Raw genomic sequence first — 22,297 nt, 5'->3', positions numbered from 1 at the left:
TGTTATAATTAAAGCCTGATGACAGGCTGTTTGTCAGGGGGAGAGTGTCACAGATCAGAACCTGCTTGATGTGCAGATCCCACTGAGTTTGCACTTAGCAAATCCTGTGTTTGCTTATAAAGTGATCGTGTTTTATCAGAAGAAAATTCATTGCGAGGCAATTCTGAGGCTCCATGAGGCCAGCCTTACAGGGGTCCTTCTGCTTTTCCACAAGGTCTGTTGCTTATGGTGGCCAAAGCTTTACTATAACCTGCTCCTTATGCATAACCAGAACAGACTTGGCTATTACTAGAGAAGAGCCCAAGCTGTAAAAATTCATCCAGGTTTTCAAACCCTGCTGTGCACAGGAGCACTGTACATTCACGTGCTTTAGATTCAGGGTATGAGCCTGGCTCATTGTAGAGAAAGGGCCTTCCCTGACATTTGGATCCAGATCCAGACTTTCCCAAGGTTCAAAGCCTGGGGTTTGGTTGGGACATTTCTTGGGTTACTTAGCTGATGATCAATACTGTTCTCCCTTTTCCTAGAATAACCAACTGGAAGAAATCTCTCCAGAAGAGCTTGCTCGTCTTTACAGGCTAGAAACACTCAATTTGCAGAACAACAGGCTCACGTCGAAAGGTAAGCTTGAAACCCTGAGAGCAGAGTGGAGAGGAACCGTTGACCTTGTTGCTTCCAGGCACTGCAGCATGAGCTTATATAATAACCCTGCTGGCGCTTGCAAGCAGGAGGTGTGAGGACTGGTGGGTGTACTTGAGTGTTTAGAAATGCCTGGAATGGCTGGCGAGCTGCATCTGTCCTTTGGCCATTGCACAAAATGTGGAGGCGCTTCATCATCCGAAACAATACTCAGGACACAAAAATGCAGCCCTGCTGAACCAGGGGAGGAGACCTGGAAGCCACGCTGCATACTGTCATGACAGCCACGAGTCCAGGCAGCTCTCCTCAATCCCTCAGGTTCCCCTCTGCAATGTGATGGAAAGCTAGGGACGTCTGTGTGCTGAGCAAGTTTCCTGCCACCAGGCCAGCCTCTTAACTTGTCCCTTCGGTTCTGTTCAGTTTGGTTCATTTGATCCTAGGTCTAGTTTGCTCAAAGCCTCTGGAGCCATATCATTTACCTTAAAAGTAACATGGGTCCCAACCTCTCTCAACCCACTTTAATTGCTGTGAGTTTTGCTGTATAACTCGCACATGTATTATAGAAACATGTCATTTAATTAGCACAGAAAAGGCCAAATTCTCAAAGGACAAGGGAAAGTATTTGGGAAGATTCTTGTGACAAAGGGGTGATGTGTGTGTGACACAACCCTGGGGTGCCAGTGTGTTCCCAAAGCTATACTCTGGGTTTGTGCAAGTGTATTGGTCCTCCTCTCTGCTGAATGGGTATGCCCGGCTTATTAATTTGTTCAGGAATCATGATTTACTACAGGTACTTCAGTAAAGTAATAGGAAAAACAAAAGGGTTTATTACAAAGAAGAACAAACAGTATATAAAAAAGAAGTGATCAAATGCTTTGACAATGGTATGTGGTAAAACAAAACTGACAAAATCCTTTCCTTGTGTGCTAACCCTCATAAATATTCCTGTGAACATCTCTTGGGGTCATCCTCCCCTCTGTCTTGGCCAGCCCCCTCCACCAGGGACCGCGCCACAGAATCGGAGAGAAGTGGGGCTGGAAGGGACCTCCAGAGGTCATCTAGTTCAACCCTGTCCCAACCATCCTATAAATCCATAATCTAAAATCGACATGAAATGACTGTTAACCCTGGCGCAACACAGACCTAACACCCTACCAGGTAAAGCACAGGTAAAGCAGAGGAATCGCAGCAGCCAGTGTCCTGCTTCTATGAAATGTTGTCAGTAGACACTCAAGAGGGCCCACGTAGCGGGCCATGTCCCGCTAAATTGGAAGGCCACAAGCCCCACAGTCCACCCCAGTGTGACCATGGGGTAAAATTCCTTCCTGACCCTAACTACGGTGATTGGTCTGACTGTGAGTGGAGGAAAGGTAAGACCCCCTAGCCAGAAACTTCTGGCTTTGGTCCTAGCAGGAGTATTGGCACATCCCAGTCACAATCCCCAGCCTGGGCTGCAGCCAACATACAATGCCTTTGCAGAAGGCTTAAAAACATCCTGCCTCATGTAGCCGACAGCGCGGTGTGGGGGCAATCAGCAAAGCCCAGAAGCATGGGAATTGCCCGTAGAAGATCACAGGCATGGCTACGCCTAAATCATCCCTGACCGGTGGTTGTCCAACCTCTTCTTGAACACCTCTGGTGATGGAGAGTCCACAGCTTCCCTAGGCATTTATTCCCGCCTGGTCTCTGACCCCCAGAACATTTCACGTGGCCTTCCCCCACCTCCCACCTGCCTACAGAGGAGCCAGAGACTCCTCCAGAGCGTTTCTGCCCATGGGCCTGTGACAGCGTGCAGTTCAGGAGCTGTTCTTGTTGCTGGCCAATGTGTTCCCCTGCCTATGACATGCATCCTGATGTTCAAAGGAGGTTGCTTTTCAGCAGGTTGAACTGACGTGATTGAAAACATGGCTCCATTATACTCTGATACCACACAGCAAATGAAATAATACTGTATTTACTCAAGTCTAAGATGAAATCCCTCTCTCCGCGCCCATTTAACATGGGGAGAAAATCCCCTTGTCTTAAAATCAAGTATAAAGGTGGTTGGGGAGGGAGGGGAGAGCAGGCAGCAGCTGTGGCTCAGGCTGCAGTCCCTACCTGGGATTGGGACTGTAGCTTCCCACCCCCACCTCTGCATGCTGCCATTTCCCCTCTACCACCTCTTTTCCCACCCTACTACCTTCCCACATGAAGCTTCTGCTCCCCTGCCTGCCCCTGTCCCTCCCACCGGCAGGCTTTGTGCACTCTGCAGCCTGGGGCACTCAGTATGGCCCCAGCCCGGCCCTGGAGCAGCTCCTACTGTGTCTGGGCTGGGTGGTGCTCAGTGCCCCAGGCTACAATGGGGGTGAAGCCTCCCAGCACAGAGTAAGGCTAAAGCGGGGGGCGGGGGGCGGGGGGTGGAACAGCTGTGTCATGATGTGCATTTTTCTTTGTGGAAAGAATTATTCTAAGGAATAATTTACCCAGAGTAGTCCATAAAACAGGGGTGCTCAACCTCCGGCCTGTGGGCCACATGCAGCCCACAAAGCCATTGCATCTGGCTCATGGGGCTCCCCACAGGTCGGTATACTTGGTGGTGGGGAAGTGGTGACAATTAATACAGCCACCCTCCCCTGCCAAATTCCCAAACCCCAAGCTCCATGCGGTGGGTCAGAACCGAGGTGTCCCCTGGCCCCCTCTGCATGACTGGATGAGGCCCTGCTATACCTGCTCCAGGCACCAGATCAGGATTACCGGCCCAATTTTGCCTGCAGATGGTCTGGGCACTGCTCATCTGTCCTGCTGGGCAAAAAGGTTAAGCACCAATGTTGTAAAAGATTTCTGGGAAGGGGAAGGAGTTCATATATGACTCCTGTCCATTCTTCCCAGGCAGTGTGGATGCTCTGTGTAGCTGCAATATAACTTGTGCAGCAACTAATCTAACATCTGATTATACACTGTATCTCTCAGCATCATCACTCCTGTTACCAAAGGCCAAACATGCTCATTGTTTTTCTAGCTCTTTGAGAAAACTTTCTTGACCTTTATAAAAATAATAATAATAAAAAAAGCATGAGGTGGGTTGTTTCAATTGCACTGAGCAATACTTACAACTTACATTATAGTTATCTTTTGGGAAACACCCAGCCCCTGTAATATTCTCACTCAGAAAGGGTGTTGTTGACTGTAAATCATTCCTGTTGTTTGAAGGGCTTCCAGAGGAGTCATTTGAACATCTGGAGAACCTGAATTACTTGTACCTTGCGAACAATAAGGTAAGAGGGGTTTCGAAGCTGCTCTCCAGTGTAATTTAAGAATGTGATGACTGTAAAAAAAAAAATTTGAGTATTTTATATGACTTGAATATTGTGCTGAGGCACATGGGTCCTCCTGGGTGTGCGACTTCAGCGTGGGTAATGGCGGTGAGAAACAGCGGTGTCTGATGAACAGCGAGAAGTGGAAACTGCCATAGCTTTCTCCTTTTACACTTCATTGAAAACTGTCCCCTCCCCATTGGGCCAGTGGACCTGGAGGACTATGGAGCAAATGTAAATGTGTCTTAGAAATGAGCTGGTTCTACTGAGATTTTGGGACCATGCTGGTGTGCCCCACTGCTTCCCCGCGTGTTTGTATCCCACTCCTATAGTGGGTTGGCATCAGAAGTTACTGGTAAGTGTCTACTCTTGCTAGCAGCTAATTCAGTTACTCTTTCAGCTAAAGGGGTGTCTTTTTTTTAGCAGCGAAGATCCCAAGTTCTTGCCCAGCTGATGACCCATGGCAGAGGGCAGTGAAGACGTGCCACCTTTCTAACAGGGACGGAAATGTCTTCACGTCACCCAGCCCTTAAGGGGGTTCTGTTTGTTACAGGGTTTGGAGAGAGGAAGAATACTTTGTGCCTGAAAGATCATCTAATCTCTTTCCCAGCTATACAATTACTCCAATAAAACATGTCACCAGAAACCGTTGCTTGTGCTTGTTAAGGTGAAGGTTGTTTTTTTTTTAGTGAATCCCCAGAATTACTTGCTATGGGAGGACATGTCATGCCTGAGAAAAGTCAGTGGAGAAAAAGGAAAGCTCAGTTGTGAAGGTGGAGACCATCTTGCATTTTTAATTCATTTAATTTCTCTATATAAATACCTGTGACCCTTTGGCCTTTAACTTGCATGCAGATGGCCAGATTTTTGGTCTCAGGTGCGCCAAGACAAATCCAGAATGACTCCTGTGACTTTCCATCTGGAATTACCCTGGTATGACCGAGACCTGGACCTGCTCCTTAGTACAGTAACACCATGTTCTCTCCTTCTCTTTCTAACATCATTTCCATGTAACAATCTTGGCAGTGAGCAGCACCATGAAAAAGATCAAGCCAGACTGTGATTAATATTCCAAAACTTTGTACTCCAGTTTTTCCCTGTGTGACAAACCAGCGCTTGGTTTTTCCTGACATTACTGCAGGGAGAGATGCATCCAAGAGAAAAATGCAAATTTCAGCGAATGTCAGAAGCAGTTATAGTGAGAAGTTATTGACCTAAAAAATCACACATTTCTTCATAAGACTTGAGCCAGGACAAACCGGATTGGGTTTGAGCTGAATCCCTGCTGCACTGGGACACATTGCAATCCACCAACTGTGGTGTCTGGAGGAGAGCAGGGATTTGCTGGTAGTTTACTTCTCACTTTGTGGATTATCTTGATGCTACCTTGGCTTTGATTCTGATAGCTTCAGATATAGCTAGATCAGCAAGGTGCGTTTTTTTTTTTTAAATTAGCAAAGTAGGGCAAACAGAAGAGCCTAATAGGTTAAAATCTTGCTGTCCTGGAGGTAAATAACTCATACGGATTTCCTTTAAGTGCCTCAAGAACCTCCACACCAGGTTTCGGCCATGGGCATCTAGAGCAAGCTGCGTTTATAATTAAAACCTCGTCTGCTAAAACACAGGGCAGGTGCTAAGCTACTGTATTGACTGCTCTAAGCTCATCATCAGCCTCTTATTGCTGAGAAGTTCTAACTATCCTAATATTTACACTGGTATTATGGGATTTGCTGGATCCAACTCATTGCTGCTTTTGCCCAGGTCTGTAGCGGACAAATAGGAAACTGATTCCAAATCCTGGAAACAGGTTTGTATGGTGGTGTGTGGGGTTTATTGGTTAATCTGTCAATTAACCACGGAGAAAAGAAATCTGCAGCATAGATGGGAGTCCAGCAACAAAGCTTTAAAAAAAAATACTTTTGGAAGTCAGTCTATTGTTGTTTAGACAAGTAAAATACGGGTCGTCTTAGGACTGAATCTGCTTAACTTTATGAAAACCCCAGCATTAGTCCTCCAAAGTTTCAAACCTGTTGAAATCATCATTCATTGCTATAGCATCCACCCCAAAACAGTACATCCAGTACACCATCCATCCTCTGAACTCCCTTGGAAGCAGCAAAAGTTTTGGCAAGTTCAGCACTCTCCGCAGAAGCAGATATAGCAAACGTATCTCGAGCCAAACGCTCTGATGTCACTCCACAGCAGCTTCTGCACTGACAGCAATTTTTTTTTCCTCCCCTCCTCTAATGGGCAACATCTGGGAGATGAGCACATGGCTGGAAGGAGGATTTGTGGATAAGTGATGGTGATAGCAGGTGAAAAGCAGAACGGGATGTACCCTCTACTGAACGTATTTCCCGTTTCTAGTAAGAAAATGGGATTTCTCTTCAGAGGTCTGCCCTTTTTCTGGCCAGGCTTCTAATGTGCTTGAGGCAGGTGAGTGGAACATGCAAAGCATCAGAATAATTTGTTTTATAGGCTTTTGGGAGCAGCCATATTTTTCTGATGTCAGCTGATATCAAGGGTGATGGGGAAGGTACAGTATCGACATTCCTGACCTAATGAATCACTGGAAACATGCACAGAGATCCTGGGACCCCTCATCTATCTTCAAATATCCAACTCTTGTGTGTTCCCACCAATTACTATAAAAGTTCGTGAAAGGTCTCATGATGGGACAGTTTTTGTTACGTCACTTCTGTCTGCATTGGCCTTCCTGCTGCAGCTGACATCCAGTGATGCAATGGATTGGGAGAAGGCCTCCTGTTTCTCTCTGACGTATCAGGCCATGTCTTCTGAGACCTCTGATCTTCCCAGCCATCACCAACAGTACAATCCCCAATAATTGAGGCGAGCTGTACTTGGGACACAGACTGTTACCAGCCCTGGGAGAAGAGGAGATTGGCGGATAGCCAGGTATCAAGATGCCAAGAGCAGCTAGAAACTGTTTTCTTCATAAACAAAGAAAACCTCCTGTCCAGTTCCTTCCTGTGCCACTTTCAGCGGGTGTAATGTTTCTCTGTGTCCCACCTGAGTAAGCAATACCCTTGTGTTTTTATATAAGAGAGCTGACCCAACTGACTGCACTCGGAGGAAAGCTTGAGCCCACCATTGTCCATAAAACAAATGTTCTGCCTATTTGATTTCTGTGAATTATGCCATGGTAGAAACAGTTTTCCCGATGCTTTGCATCTACTCATCCCAACGATCACCCCGTCTGATCAGCAAGGGAGAGGACACGTACAGAGCTAAAGGCCATGTGCTGTCAGTTTTGGTTGCGAGCAAATTGTCTCTGCTTGCCACCCATTCTTGGTGATATTGGGGAAAGGCTCAGAGGAGGTAACATCCCTAGGAGGTGTCTTCCGGCTTGCATGGGTGCCCATTGAACAATTTCAGGCAAGGTAAGCCCAGCAACTCGATTACAGGAGGCAGCTACAGAAAAATGAATCTGACTTATTTTCAGTTTCAAAAAAGAAAGTCTGAATTGCAAGTCTGGCATGTTACAAAGTGACAGAAACCCGCCTCTGACCCGCCTGCGCTTGACACCACCAAGGAGAGAAGCTCAAATATTCTCTTTGCTTATGTAAAGTGTAAGGGCAGGCCACTCTGGTGAAATAACCGTTCTCCCCCAAAACCTGCACGATGTCTTCATCTTTAATAGTAATTTGTAAAACATTTAAGTCCTTGCCATCCCTTAATTTGGGCTATCATGTGTCTTGTCTACCCTGTGGCCTGGCTCTCCTGATAGTTATACCAGTGGAAATCAAAAGTTGATGGAAAATACTGGTGTGATCATGGTGTATGAGGAGCTTTCACAGATTCAAGGCATTGAAGACCAGAAGGGGCCATTGGGGGTCAAGAAGGATGATTTCTTGTGTGACCCAGACCGTAGAATTGCAGCAAGTGACTTCTGTTTCAGGCCATAGCTTTTAGCTGAGCTACAGCATCTCTTAGCAAGATAACCACTCTTGATTTTAGGGCTTCCAGTAACAAAGGAATTCATCCATCCTAGCAAGTTGTTCCAGCTTCACCTAAACATTGCACCTTTTATTCACTTGAATTCCTCTAACTTCAGCTTCTGGTGGATGGAGTCTGATCTGCCTTTTGTCCTGCTTGTGGAGCCCTCTGCTCTCAGTTCCTCGCCGTGGTGATTAGACTGTGATCAGGTTATGGCTTAGCCTGCTTTTGGATAACCTAATATAGGCTGAACTTCTGTAGTCTCTGTGCAGGGCAGGCTTAATTCTTGTACCTCTTTTTTGAACATCCTTTTTTAAAAGCATGGGCTTGTTGTTCCGGTTGTGATGTCAATAGTGCCATGTACCTGGGTGATAACGCCTCCCTCCTCTATTCAGCTTTCCAGCCAAAGACTGCAGCGATTTTTCTTAACCAAAGCATCACAGGAGAGGCTTGGCTCAGTTGTGGTTTCACTTCGATCCCTAAATCTTTTTCTGAAGCGCAGCTTTTTCTGAAATACAGTCCTCCATCCCATGAATGTGAGTTGCACTCATGGCTTCTAGATCGATGACCCTGTCTGTAGCTGTAAATTGGTGATCCCAGGTTATCATATAAACCAGATTACTCTCTAGAACTTACCAGTCTTAATAGTTAACTACTGTTCTACCATTCACCATCTGCAGGCTTTACCCAGAATCATTTTTATATATTTTCCCAGATAATTGATGATAATAGTGAAGAGCATTTGGGTCAAAAGAACAAAACTCTCCAGTAATCTTTGTTTGGAGTGTAAACTCTTTGCTACAAAAACACCGGCATGTTATTTGACTCGAATAAATAAGAGCTAACAATAATATTCATAAGATCCTTGCTCCTGTGGCCACTTGAAAGTCTCCTGTCTCTTGGTGGTTTCTTCTTAAACAAACGCCTATGTGGTTTTGGGATGCATCAGTAGAAGCATTAGGTGCAAGTCACAGCAGGTGATAGTGCCTCGCTAGCCAGTCCTGGCTAGGCCTCATCAGCAGTATTGAGTGCAGTTCTGGGCTTCACATTTTAAAAAGGACATGGAGAAGTTAGAGAGGGTCCAGGCAGGCAACAAAGATGATAAAGGGCTTGGAAAGCAAGTCGTATGAGGAGAGTCCTGAAGGAACTAGGCATGTTCATCTTGCAGAAAAGGTGCTTAAGAGGGGACGTGATAGCAGTCTTCAAGGACTTGAAAGGCTTCCATAAAGAAGAGGGAAAGCACCTTTTTCTCTATTGCTGCAGAGAGGAGGATGTGGACCAATGGCTTGAAGTTGCAGCAGAGTAGGTTCAGACTGGGCATCCTTCAAAGCATCTTCGTGGTTAGAAGAGCGAGGCCGTGGAATAGAGGCCTAGGGAAGTTGTGGGCTCCATCACCGGAGGTGTTCAAGAAGAGGTTGGACAGCCACTGGGCAGGGCTGATTTAGGCGCAGCGATGCCCGTGTTCTTCTAGGGGTAGTTCCCAGGCTTCTGGGCTTCTCTGGTTGCCCCCACCCACTTCTTTTTGCTACGAGCCAGGGTGAGTTTGAACCTTCCTCAGGCGTTGGGTGTTGGCTATTGCCAGGGCTGGGGATTGTGACTGCGGTGTGCCTCTGCTCCTGCTGGGACCAAAGCCAGAAGTTCCTGGGGAAGGGGGTCTTGTCCCTCCACTCAGCATCAAATCAGTCGCAATATTTGGGCTGAGAAAGGACTTTGACGCCATGGTCAGATTGGTACAGACTGTGGGTTTTTTTACCTTCCTCTGTAGCAGGGAGCATGCGTGACTCTCTACATGGGATCTTTTGAGCCTATATTGAAAGCATTTAATAGAAGCAGGATATTGAGTGCCGTGGGTCCCCTTGCTGTACCTGTGGCGGGGTTTGGTGCTAGGGCTGTGTTGCGTCAGGGTTGATGGTAGTCTTAGACCGGTTTTTAGATTATGGTTTGTGTGCAATAGTTTGGATGGGGCTGATCCTGCCTCAGGTAGGGGGTTCGATGAGATGACCTCTGGAGGTCCCTTCCAGCCCTCCTCTGATCCAATCCAAACACTGGGGAGGGGGGTGGGAATCTACCTTTTTCCTATAGAGATTATTTAGTGAAGACAGGTAAACTTTGCTGTTTTTATTTAGACACTTCGAGCTAGGCTATCTGTCTTTTCAAAGAAACTGGCTTGGAAGTAGCTTGGGTTAGTACCACACTTGCTGCATTTAAATAGTCTCTTTCTAATATTTGTTTTCCAGTTAACTGTGGCTCCGAAATTTCTACCAAATACCTTGATCAGTGCAGATTTTGCAGCCAACTATCTCACTAAGATTTATGGGCTCACATTTGGACAGAAGCCAAACCTGAGGTAAGGTGAAATGATAACGTTTTGTCATTGCTGGGAGCCAACGTGTGAGTGGGAAAAATCGCCATATTTACTTGCATACTATACCCATCACTTTCCCAAAAATTAACCAGTCAGAATTGGAGTGTGTGTTTTAAGCAAGGAACTTGATTTTTGCACCAGATTGAAACATGGGGCCGCTAAATGGCTGCTGGGGCCTGTGCTGCCTTCCCCAGCCCATGCAGGAGGGGAGGAGTCCAGTTCTTGGCATTGCTCACCCTCTCAGCTGCAAAGCTAAAGGTTTAGCAGCAGCTATGACAGCGTTAAATTGGCAGCAGCTTTTGGCTGCTATTTGGAAGCTGGTTTTGAGTTATTTCCACCCCTTGTGGAAGCAGAAAGGAGGGAAATGATTCTTCCTCAAGATATTTACAGCCCTGCTTTGCAATCTTGAGACGCTTAGGTTTGCAACCAAACCTTGGGGCTTGTCTCCTTGACCATGTACCAGGAGTTTTGAGGCTTGGCTACAACTCCAGTAGATTCCTTTCGCCTTCTAGCCAAACACAGAGCTGAGCTCAAACCACTAAATCCAGACAGAGATTTTGAACAGATACAGATGGTAGGCTTTTGTTCAGCCTGTTGCTGAGGTGAGAGAGTTTGTGAAATTCAGGTTCAAGTCTTGACTTCGAACAGCTCAACATTTCAGAGGGTATTAGAGCCCAGAGCTTCAGTTGGGCAGCCTTTCTCTTGTTGCATGTGGCATAGCCAGAAAGTGTATGGCTTGACAACGAAAAACCCATGAATTGGATTCTGCCATTTGTTTGTATTTCAGTGTAATCCCACTTGACAGTTATGCCCTCGGGTCAGTGCAGCCACAGCTTGACTGTGCATCTTGTGGAAGTCCTTGCCCTGTTTGTCCAGCGACTCTTCAACTGCTGCAGTCATCTCATTACTATAAAAAAAACAAAAACCTTCCCATAAAGATCTGCTACATGTCCCCCAAATTAAAGGAAGTCTGGTGAACAGGCTGGAAGGGGAATAGTTCAAAGTCTCATGTGCTCATTATGGTCTCCGTGACTGGGACCGTGTATGGGGGGATGCACTGTCCAGGTGAAACAAAACTCCTGGATTCTACTTTCCAGTGACCTTCTTTGATGGGTTGGAAAGCACAGCAGATTGCTGGCCCGGTATTCTCCATTTTCTGATCTTGTCTTTTGAAAGGTAGTCAGTCAAGGTCAGTTATCCTTTCCTTGACCTAACTAACGGACATCATCTTCTTGAATTCCCTGGGAGACCGAGACTGTGCACATGCTATACTGTTGAGTCTCAGGATTAAAGCAGTGAATCATGCATCATCCTGATAATGATTCATAATCCTGCTCGTGATTTTTTTTTTTCTGGGTTGGCTTGAAATTGTGCCAGAGGCTCTCTGCAACTGTTGTGTTTTCATCTGATCAGTGCACAAAATCCTAGCTAGCGGCTCACCCTGCTCACCCTTTTTTCAGGGCCAAGTCTTCACTGAGGATGGCATGAACTGAAACTGTGCTGTGACATGTCTCAGCTTGTGTCCGACTTATCACAGGGGTCACCTGTTACCCTCTAGTGGACTTCACCTGCTTATTTTGGTGATCTCTCAGGGACGTCCTGACCTTAGCTAATCCTCATTGCTGATCTCTTGCTTGAAGTCAGCTGCTTAGTGTTTTAGTGTGGTATATGAAAGGATATCATCCGTCAATGTTGCCACCTGTCCTCATGGATTTCTTTTGGGTCGAACTCCTTCTTATGGAGGTGCTTCCTCACCATGGGTTTCATGCTTCTCCATTTTTCAACTTTTATAATGACTGACTCCCGTGGATGTGTCCTGGCATGAGTTCTTTATGTACAGATGCCCACAAAAACACAAGTCTGCTAGCAAATAAACACACCTAATGGCAACTTCAGTCAATGAAATCTGCTGGACCCCAGCATTTTAGTAAATAAGTCAGTCTAGATGTTTTCTGAACACCCCGTGTAAATTTAAAATATAGATACGTGTATCCCCTAAAATGGGGGGTGGAGGGGGGCATGAGATTGAGATGTAGTTTCCAGAGGGATGCCCTGGGTAAGTCTGGACTTGAGGATGATCTTCTGAGGTCCCTTCCAGCCCTAATGTCTATGAAATAATGTCTGTGAAAGTCTAGGAAAGCAGACCCCATTGCTTGACTCGAGCTTTCTTTCTGGCAGATCCGTGTATCTTCATAACAACAAACTTTCGGATGCTGGGTTACCTGATAACATGTTCAATGGCTCTAACAATGTGGAGATACTGATCATGTCCAGCAACTTCCTCAAGTACGTTCCCAAGAATCTTCCCCCCGCTCTGTACAAACTACATTTAAAGGTAATGGAGCCAACGTCGGGTGTTTTTCTTCCGCATGTGTCCAAAATTCATGCTGCTGAGCCAGCCCCTTCCAGTTCACTTGGAAAAATTCCCAGGCCCATTGTTATAATTTACTTGCTAAATTTGGGCTGTGTGAAAAGCAAGGCTGAGGACAGCTGATCTCCCCTGTACTTACCAGTTTCTTTGCATGGGAAGTGATGGTACTTTTGCAGTGCAGCAAGCTGCTGTTTGCAGGGAACAAAAAGTCTTTTCTCTGTTTCCAAGGGAATTTATTGCAGATGCTGGCTGGCAGGCTTGCTGGTCTCACTCCTGCCTGTAACCAAACACCAGGGAAACCTTGGATAGAGGTAGCGCAAGTGTTCTTGCACTACTCTGATCTGGAGGGATCGCACACAGGGATGAGAAAGTAAAGAAATCTCTAAGGCTCCAAATCTGGCAGGCTCAGCAAGGAGACCAGTTGTGGTGGGCTTTTTCCCAACATAGCTGATTTTCCAGTAGGTACTCGGTTTTCCTGCCAACTCATTGCACATAAGACTCTTCACTTTTAATTGCTATTAACCTAGTATCTCAGCCTGCCTATAATTCTGTTTTGGACCTCTGCTGGGCTCCGGTCTTCTTACCTCCATATGATCCCCTTCTGGTAAAAACACCTGTACCACGTTTACACCAGTGCTCTCATCACCACTAACACTCGGGCTGAGTGGCAGAAAATCCTAGGCCTAGCCATTTCTATTGCTGATGTTCCCTTAGAGTGGATAATAGGAGCAGAGTAATGAATCAATGAGCTAGAAGGCCAAAGGGAGAGGCCGAGTTAGTTTTGATGCAATACAGTCATGTCTGTCTCTTCCTTCTTGAATATCTTGGATGTTGAGCCCTTGTTGGTGCAGGCAAGCTGGTTAAGAGGATACATGAGATTATTTAATATAGTGTACTTGAATGTTTCTGTGTCTGCTCTATTTAGCATTAGTTCCCTTAGCAGAACATGCACATCCTACGGTCAGCTTATTATTCCTGCTTGTAAATGGAGTATACATGTGGTGACATTTTACTGTTGGCTGAGAGCAAAAGCAAGGTTTCACCTGTTGCTGCCTGCTAGCTACTCAGAAGCTGCATGAAGAGAAGTGTATCTTTAGGGAATCTGGCTGTTAGATGGCATGCCCTTTGGGAGCACGCGGGTATGGGTAATGCTGCGGGACTGGCTGGTTCACCTGCAGCTGGAAGTCTGCTTTTATAGTGAAATCTGGTTTGCAGAATCTGGAGTCTTGGGCTGGGCTTCCTTGAGGTGCCTCTTTGATAGACTTACATACAGGTGGAGGGAATATGAACCTGTAGACTTAATTAGGCCCCATTAATGAGCCAAATCTTGTGGTTCCCCTTGCTCCGGGAAGTATGCCAGAGGAGGTAAGAGGAGTGCAACCCAGTGGGGTTTGGGTTTATTCCTCTTACAGACCCAATGACAATCTTTGTGTCATCTCAACTGTTGCCCCTACTGATCTTTTGTTACTCCCTGGGTGTTTATACACGTGCTCTGGGGAGGTGCTTTAATAAGAGTGGCTCCAAGAGCAGCTCTAATTAAAGCACCTAGAATGTCTCGCGTATAAGCATCCCCACGCTTAAAAATGGTGGCAGAGGTGCTTTTACAGTGCCCCCACCACCATTTTTAAGCACAGCAATGCTGATACACGAGACATTGGAGTCTGCTGAAGCATGCAGACTCCATTAATCGGGTCTGCTCCAACGCATTGTAATTGCAGCGCATTGGCGCAGCCTCACTGCTTGTGTATAGGCGCCCCTTATGTCTGTGAACGTGAGGCCTACAATACATACTGTTCATCATTGTGCCTGCGGACACTTTAGCCTAATAATGTGCTTCCTGTGGCTGCAGAACAACAAGCTGGAGAAAATTCCCAAAGGAGCCTTCAGTGAACTCTCAGGCCTTCGAGAGCTGTATTTGCAGAACAACTACCTGACTAACGAAGGGATGGACAATGAAACTTTCTGGTGAGGATGTGCTCTTTGGGGGGTGTGCTGGGGTGGGGGATAGTGGGCTCTTTTCCAGGGTGCAGTACATGTACAATGAGGTACAGCGGCTCCATTTATAACACATGCATTCATTTCCTGGGTCAAGATGAAAAGACCTAGATGCAGATGCTGCTAACCCAAGATGAGGATTTAGGTGAGCAGTCTGAATTGGCATCACATGGTGTCCTTAAGGGATACCCTATTTCATGTCAAATTATGTCATCTCCCTGGTAGCTACAAGCCTGCTAATGCAGTGTACCATGTGCCTTAACACCGTTTAGTCCTGCTGAAGTGGAGGACTGTCATGGCCCAGCTCCCAATAAGAAAGTTTCACTTGGCACCTTCCAGATCCAAATGCAGATCTCTGAACATCAAGGTCAGATGCTCAGTGCTGATAGGTGTCCTTTATGCTTCTTCTGTGTCACACAGGGGACTAGCAAGCTGCCCTTGATGTGCAGTTGAAGATTAGCTGGGTAGGGGGTCCACCCGAGTGTAGGAGGAGTGCTGGGGAGGGAGGCATGGAGCTGGGGACAGCTGGACTTTGGTCCTTCCCACAAGCCAAATGGGCCCACAAAAGTTGGTAGAACTTAGAGTAGTCCTTTGGCTGCTCTAGGTCATGCCAGGAGAGTTTGATCCCTCATGACCCTGGGGATCAGTGGCTCAAAACACTTCCTTTGCCTCCAGTTATGCTGGGCATTACACTGGCTGTGCTGAGAATCTGGCTCATGTGATTTGTCCTGCCTGTAAGCTCCTATGGACTCTGTTAACCTCTCAGTCTGTCCTTCACCTTTCAACCTCCAGACCATTTGGCAGCCTCACAATTGCCTAGGAACTTGTATTTGATTTTGCTATGTTAACTTGTTGATTGTAACATTTCTGATGAAGGCTGCACGAGCAAGCATGGCTGCTCTGGCTAAGGCACAGATCCCCTTCTGCAGTGGGGATGGGTGGGGATTTTTGCACTTGGCTGTCAATGGTTGCTCTAAATTAACCTACCAAGCCATATCTCCCAAAGACACTGTGTCTATTGAAAATAGGCTATGCACCCTCCAGCCTCTATTAACAGCGCGTGCCACTTGAACTTCTCCAGCCCCAGAAATACCTGCCCTGAGACACAGAAGTTGAGAGTTCTTGGGGCTGGTAAATGCTACCACTGATCTGTGCCCAGTTGGTGTAAGTGGATGAGCTGAGGATTCATTTTGTTTCAATTGGGACCTTGGTATCCAGTGTGAATGGCTTACACAAAGCAGATCTGGCCCTAAATCAGTTCCATAATCTTGGAAGGTCACAGGAAGTTCATTATTTTGGAAAAAGCCTCCAAGCTTGTGTTTCTCCTTTCTGTAAGTGAAATGGTGCTGCATTATAAAGGCAAAATTTGATTTCCAGTGTGAAAAATGCTCTTTAATTTGAAAAGGGAGACAGGAGCTGCTGCCTGCTAGGCTGTACTAACTTGCAAATGACCCAGGAGCTAGTGCATGTTGTTTGGGCTTCCCTTGCATCTCTGCCTACCTTTCTGTGCAGTCACTTTGGTTGTTCTGCCGTACTGCTTGGTTTGAGGTGTCAGCAAGGGAAATGCCAAACTGCAAAGCAGACCTCAGCCCTCTGGCGGGTGACATGTTCTCAAAGCTTAATGAGCCCAGGTGGCTGTCCCGGTGGTGTGGCTCGTGGCTAATGGCACTGGCTCTCTCCGAATAGCCAGTGAGACACCCACATGTTCTGTATGCCCCAGCAGGGCTTTTGCACCAGACTGGATGGGAAGTACCTGCGGGCCTGTGCTGGGGGAAGTCAGGTTTCACCTGACAATAAGTAAACAGAGAGTGTCTGTCTGTTTTCTTTCCCAAGGAAACTGTCTAGCCTGGAATATCTGGATTTGTCGAGCAATAACCTTTCGCAAATCCCAAGTGGTTTACCTCGAAAGATTGTCCTCCTTCACCTGGAGAAGAATGCCATTAAGACAATTGCCAGGGACGTCTTGCCCCAAATCAAGAACCTCGAGTACCTTCTGCTGCACAACAACAAGCTCAAGGCCCGAGGGATCCACCCGGCCGCCTTCCAGGGGCTGAAGAAGCTGCACACGGTCCACCTGTACAACAACATGCTGGAAAGGATCCCCAGCGGGCTGCCCCGGCGCGTGAAGACACTTATGCTGCTTCATAACCAGATCTCAGAGATCAACAGGAATGACTTCGCCAACACGTACTTCTTGGAGGAGCTCAACCTGAGCTACAATAAGCTCACGAGTCCCCAGATCCGTCGCGAGGCCTTTCGTAAGCTGAGGCTACTGAAGTCACTGGATCTTTCTGGAAATAATCTCCACACGGTGCCCTTTGGCTTTCCCAAGAACTTGCAGATCCTGAAGCTGAAGGAGAACGAGATCAGCTCCATCCCGAAAGGTACCCTGGCTGGGATGACCAAGCTGCGGGAGCTCTTCTTGAGCCACAATAAACTGAAAGTCTCCTCCATTTACGTGGGAGTGTGGAGAGAACTGAGCAGTCTCCAGGTAGAAACATCACCCTCTCTCCTTGTTTGGATGTGCTGTATCTGTCTGCTTGAGCCAGTTCAGGTAGCAATAATGCTAGGTTTGCATTGGTTATTATTCTCTAGATGTGCACTTAAAGGGTGGGACCTACTGGCTCGAGGGGGGAAAGGGGTTTCTCCTATCTGGGTTTTGCAAACACTTGTGGTAGATGTATCCATCCACCGTGAAGTAGACTTGTTCTCCACCGTTCTGTTTTTAGAGGATGCATAATGCTAGCTTTTGTCCTGAGCTGATGTAGGGCTTATGGGATGTGGTTAGTTGTAATAGCAGGGGTCTAGGTTTGATAGGCAAGAAGTCCCTTTAGAGTCCTGTATGGCAGGGGTGTCAAATACGACCTGGAACTGAGTCCAGCCTGTGGAGCCCCATGATCTGTTCCCCAGTGCGGTCCCTGGGTCTGAACTGACCCTGCCCAGCTCTGAGCAGTGCCTAGGAAGTGTACTGCACGCTGGCATCTGTTCCAGCCCCTCCAGGAGCTGCACCGTACACGGTGCTCACCCCAGGCACTCCGGGACGTGGGCTGCACATGGTGCCTGGCCTAGCAAGTTCAGGACAAGTGCAGCACGTGAAGCCCATGTGTAGCACAGGTCCCAAACCAGCTGGGGCAGACACCATGTGCCGCGCAGTACTGGGCTAGCTGCTAGGGGTGCCATGTGTGACACCATGTGTAATGCAACGGCCACTCCAGGGTCCATGCCACGTGTGGTGCCTCTCCAGGACACTCACCGTGTGCAGCACAGATCCCAGAGCAGGTGCTGGATCCAGCACGGGGGGTATGGAGGGGACCTGGGGCCTGTTGGCCTGATCCAGCCTATGGAGTGACCCTGGGTCACTCATCCAGCCTGCGGGACCAAAAGAGCGGACACCCTTGCTCCATGCCATTAGGTCACTGGTGGCAAGCTCTCTTGTATCTGCATGTTCAGCTGACACTCCTAGCAATGCCCCTTGTCTCTCCAGAGGATTTTAAATCTGCTTTTTGTTCAGACCTCAGAAGGGAGGGTCTTCAGCAGGATGGGAGTGTGCAAAAAAAAAAACGCACTTCATGTACAAAACATCCACAGCAGCATGTTGTCACCCGAGCCAAGCTGTAGGATTCAGCAGAGGCTGGCTGAGGCACCTCAACAACAGTTGGAGTCTGGATTTAATCAGCAGCCTTGTCATTTGCCTAATTGTCGGGGAAAGCTGAACATGAAACATAAGGCAGGCAAGAACGGTCCCATTTGTGCTGTGCAAAGTGACCTTTCAGCGCGTGTGGTAGCTGACAGATTTGTCTGCATTTCCTTGTAGGCAGCAGCCCATTCCCTGCAGTAAAAGGTATTACCCCGTCATGTGGCTGCTATCTCCTGTGCATACATTAGGGCGCTTTCGGGGGGAGATTCTGTATCTGAAAGCAGCTCAGGGATAAGGGATGCAGAACATGTCGTGCTGGTCTCCACTGCAAGGGCCTCAAACAGTCCCGGTGTTTAGAGGGCAGCATTTCATCTCCTGTTAGCTCTGCTCTCAAAGCCTCCCCAAGAAAACAGCGGGTTGTATTCTTTGCTAGTGTGAAGCAGCAGTCACTGGACCTGCGGCATTGGGCACCAGCTGCAGCTCTTGCTCATACCTGTATCATACCTTTTATATGTGCTTGTTACCTTGGTGCTTTAAACGTAGGAGGATAAACCCAGGCATGGTGCAGGTATGTCAGCAGTACAACGAGGATGCTTTGGTCAGAGGGAAGAAGCTGGTGAGCGCGGGGGATTACAGCCGATCAGCCTGTTTCGCTGTAATGGTCCCATGAAATCTCGCCTGTCCCTGCCTCTGCTTTTAGATGCAAGCAAATGCTCATCTGAACTTGGAAAGTTTAATCTGGAAGGACACAAGCTTCGGCATCGTTCTGGCTTCACCTGACTGCCACAACATAGAAGTTGATAATGGACCAGAAAAATGTAGTGCAGAATCAGACCCAAGCGTTCAGCTGTATGCAGCTGTGTTGTAAAGTCTGTTTGGATAAGAATGACGTTACTAAAATAGGCCTGTTTTGTTTTGTGTTTTCAAGTAAATGCTAGGGAGGCTACTCTAGAGCACATTTGGGCAAGGCATTTTGAGTGGCTGTTATTGCTGAGTTATTTCCCTTACTCTGTATTTATATATCATTTATATACCCTTAATTTATATATCATTAGGGGCTTGGCTATTCAGCTCTTGGATGACTAGGTGCACTCATAGCTTCAAATATACTTTATTTGGCATAAAGAACTAGCCCCCTTGAAGTCATGAAAATCTACCCCAATGTGTAAAGTTAGGCATTTGCAAAACTGGGTCTTGAATCCAAGCGTGTCACCAGAGTGACAGGAGTTATTCCAGATGTGCAGGCCAGTAACTCGGAGCAGGGCTTAGATCTGGTGGCTGTTTGGCGCCGGACGAGTACTAGAGAGGGCAGACAAAGAATGAGCCTGACCTGTTTCCTTCTGTGGGACTGCTCACTCTGGTAAGCGACGGTTGGGACATCCAGTCTAAACTAACTGAATAGACTGGCCTGTAGAAGAACAATTTCTTGCCATGTTAAAAGTAAGTGACTGTTTCCCCGAAGTGTTTGTGAGCAACATTGCAGGAATCCCTCCTGCGGATTTGAAACCCTGGCTGCTTTTTGTTCATTTCAAACAGGGCTGGACTAAACCCGGAGGCCGGGGGGGGGGAGGAGGACAGGGGCTCTGATGCCAGACAGCACATCTGATGTGAAACGGCTACATCAGATACACGTGTGGGAGGGCAGATCCCTTACGGCTTTGTTTGCTTGCCTAGAGTCCCCCCAGCTCTGCTGACTGACGCGAGTTAGAGTTGGCTAAAACCAGTTTAGAAAACAACAAAAATCCCTTCCATTCCTCCTGGTGAACTGGAACTGAACTTCTGTACGGGCTCGGGAATAGCCAGTTACACTTGCACAGCATGCGCTGTTTGTCATTTTGCTGACTCGGCTGGAAGTACCCAGCGCACCAGCAGACGCACAGCGGTCCCATGGGAGAGGCGAGAAAGCCTGTATCCAGATGATATGAAACCCCCAAAGCCTGGTTAAACTTTGCACAGACACCTCACTTCTGAAGAGTTTGCTGTGCTGATAGTTATCTGTGCTACACTTTTAAAGCTCACCCATTGCTAGCCTTGCTCCCTGATGACAAGTGAGAAATCATGCTCCGAGCGATAAATCGTGTTTCGTGCTGCTATGGACCTGAATTCATTTCTTCAGTTAACCCCTTGCCGTCTGCCTCTTCTTTCTCAGTTATTGGACATGGCCGGCAATCAGCTGATTTATATTCCGCCAGGCCTGCCAGCATCTCTGGAGTACCTGTACCTGCAGAACAACAAGATCACAACCATATCAGAGCGTGCTTTTGAATCCACACCCAACATAAAGGGAATTTATCTCAGGTAAGTGAATCTGAAATCCTAGCCTCTCATGGGGAGCTTGGGGTACAGCCAGCTCTATATGCAGTGAAAGAGTGGGTGTGCTCATCGCATGCTCTCTCTGCCTGGAGGGTGGCGTCCTTTTAAACTGTAGTGCTTGTAACAATGGGTCAGGTGCATTGCAGACTAGGAAGCCAGTGCACGTGCCTGTTGCATGTACCCACATGTAGCCATAACCTAAAAGTTAGGCTTATTTATAAGCCCTTCAGCCTTGCTAGTGTTTTTCAGTTCTGAATGTGTTCAGAGTACCAAAAGGACACGTGTTAGTGGGGCATGCATGACCCTAACTGGGAGGGGAGGGGGGTTGCCTGGGCAGTTGCGTAGAAGAGGGATGAGAGCAGGCTGCTGCGATAATCATGGTGCTTAGATTGCAATTATTGCAGATTGATCTTTTTGTCCAGAAGATGTGAAATTGTTGATTTTTAATAAACTGTGCCCTAGGGATCTTTAGGGAAAGAGAATTTTAAACCCTTTGCTAACAAATTCAATCTGATTTGCAGCGTCTTTCATGAAACTGCAGAGCCCATGACGCAGGGGACATGCATAACATGATACACTTTTTCAGCTCTAGACTCTGATCATTACAGGAAAGGTGAAAGCGGGGACTGGGGTATTTGGTGAAGGAGAGAGCCAGGGGCATCAATTATCAGTATTGCAGCAAATCACTGTCATGCGGTCACTTCTACCGTCTGTAAACATGGAAGCCGACATCCTCCTCTGTGATCTTGGTTCCTTAGGCAGCGCACCGGAGCCATAACTGGCTAGCTGAGAGTGCCTGGAGCTTGTGTAAAGCCAAGGAAATTAGCTGCTGCCTCTTGCTCTCCCAGCAAGGGAGCATGCCAGGGTGATCCCTGCTCTTCTAATCTTCCATTTCCATCTGGTCATTTCAGAGTGACGTACATCGTCGTGGCTGCTTCTAAAGGATATGCCCTAGCTCAGCCAGAAGTTATGACATGAACCGTTCAGTATACTCCTGTGGCCTGTGTTTATGCAGAAGGTCACACCGTGCAGTCAGGACGGTCTCTTCTGGACTCGGTCTTTGAATTCAGTGCACTAGTGGTGTAAGTCAGAGCAGCTCCTGGGCTGCTGGAACTAACCCACTGCCAAGGCCAATGCAGGTGCCTTCCAGCCTACTTTTCTATGATTTTTGGATGCGACTCTGACACACATCCCTGCTGTTGTTTGCACTGAAAATTCATCTGCAGCAGAGGGAGGTCCAGAGAGGCTGAATCTATTTCACAGCCTAATATTTGACTTCTTAGCTTAATTCCAACCCGAGGCTAGAACTTGGTGAAACTTTCAGAATGAAACCTCAAACTCCCCAGTTTTCACGGTGAAGCCAAAACCTGGGCTGGGGGCACTTTGCTCTCTGGACACCTGCTCAAAGAACTAGTTTTATACGAGATTTGGATTGAGTTATTGCAGCACCTGAGCTTTGCTCTGAGTCACACTTCAAAGGGCATGGAGCCGTGAAAACCAAAATGACTGAGGATTTGCCTTCTCCAATAATTGCCATGATGCAAAAGGGGGTGAAGTTTCACTGTGTATCAACTGTTCTGTCGTAAGTGCCCAGGTGCATGGTTTTACCCAGTGCTTTACTGTGGTAGCTGAGTCTTGTGAGAGAGAAGGCTAAATTGCCATGCTTTGGCATGGTATGCTACCTAATAAGGAGTGTGGGTTGTTTGGGGTTTTTTTTTTTTTTTTTT

The 22,297-nt window shown here is 47.3% G+C and overlaps 1 protein-coding gene across 1 annotated transcript in view; it reads left to right on the top strand.

Annotated features, from left to right (window-relative positions):
• The window catches only part of PODN (podocan), a 33,188-nt gene that overhangs the window by 6,891 nt on the left and 4,000 nt on the right, over positions 1–22,297 (top strand). The window contains exons 3-9 of the mRNA XM_019501285.1: positions 528–621; positions 3,829–3,893; positions 10,127–10,236; positions 12,433–12,589; positions 14,475–14,590; positions 16,454–17,111; positions 20,407–20,555. Coding sequence (XP_019356830.1) covers positions 528–621; positions 3,829–3,893; positions 10,127–10,236; positions 12,433–12,589; positions 14,475–14,590; positions 16,454–17,111; positions 20,407–20,555 — 1,349 coding nt within the window. The remainder of the gene's footprint in view (positions 1–527; positions 622–3,828; positions 3,894–10,126; positions 10,237–12,432; positions 12,590–14,474; positions 14,591–16,453; positions 17,112–20,406; positions 20,556–22,297) is intronic.

The sequence above is a fragment of the Gavialis gangeticus genome, unplaced genomic scaffold (genome assembly GCF_001723915.1).
Source record: "Gavialis gangeticus isolate Ggan-Ray unplaced genomic scaffold, GavGan_comp1, whole genome shotgun sequence".
Classification (NCBI taxonomy): Eukaryota; Metazoa; Chordata; order Crocodylia; family Gavialidae; genus Gavialis; species Gavialis gangeticus.
Note: the sequence above shows the minus strand (reverse complement) of the source record. Positions and strands in the feature narration are given on the sequence as shown.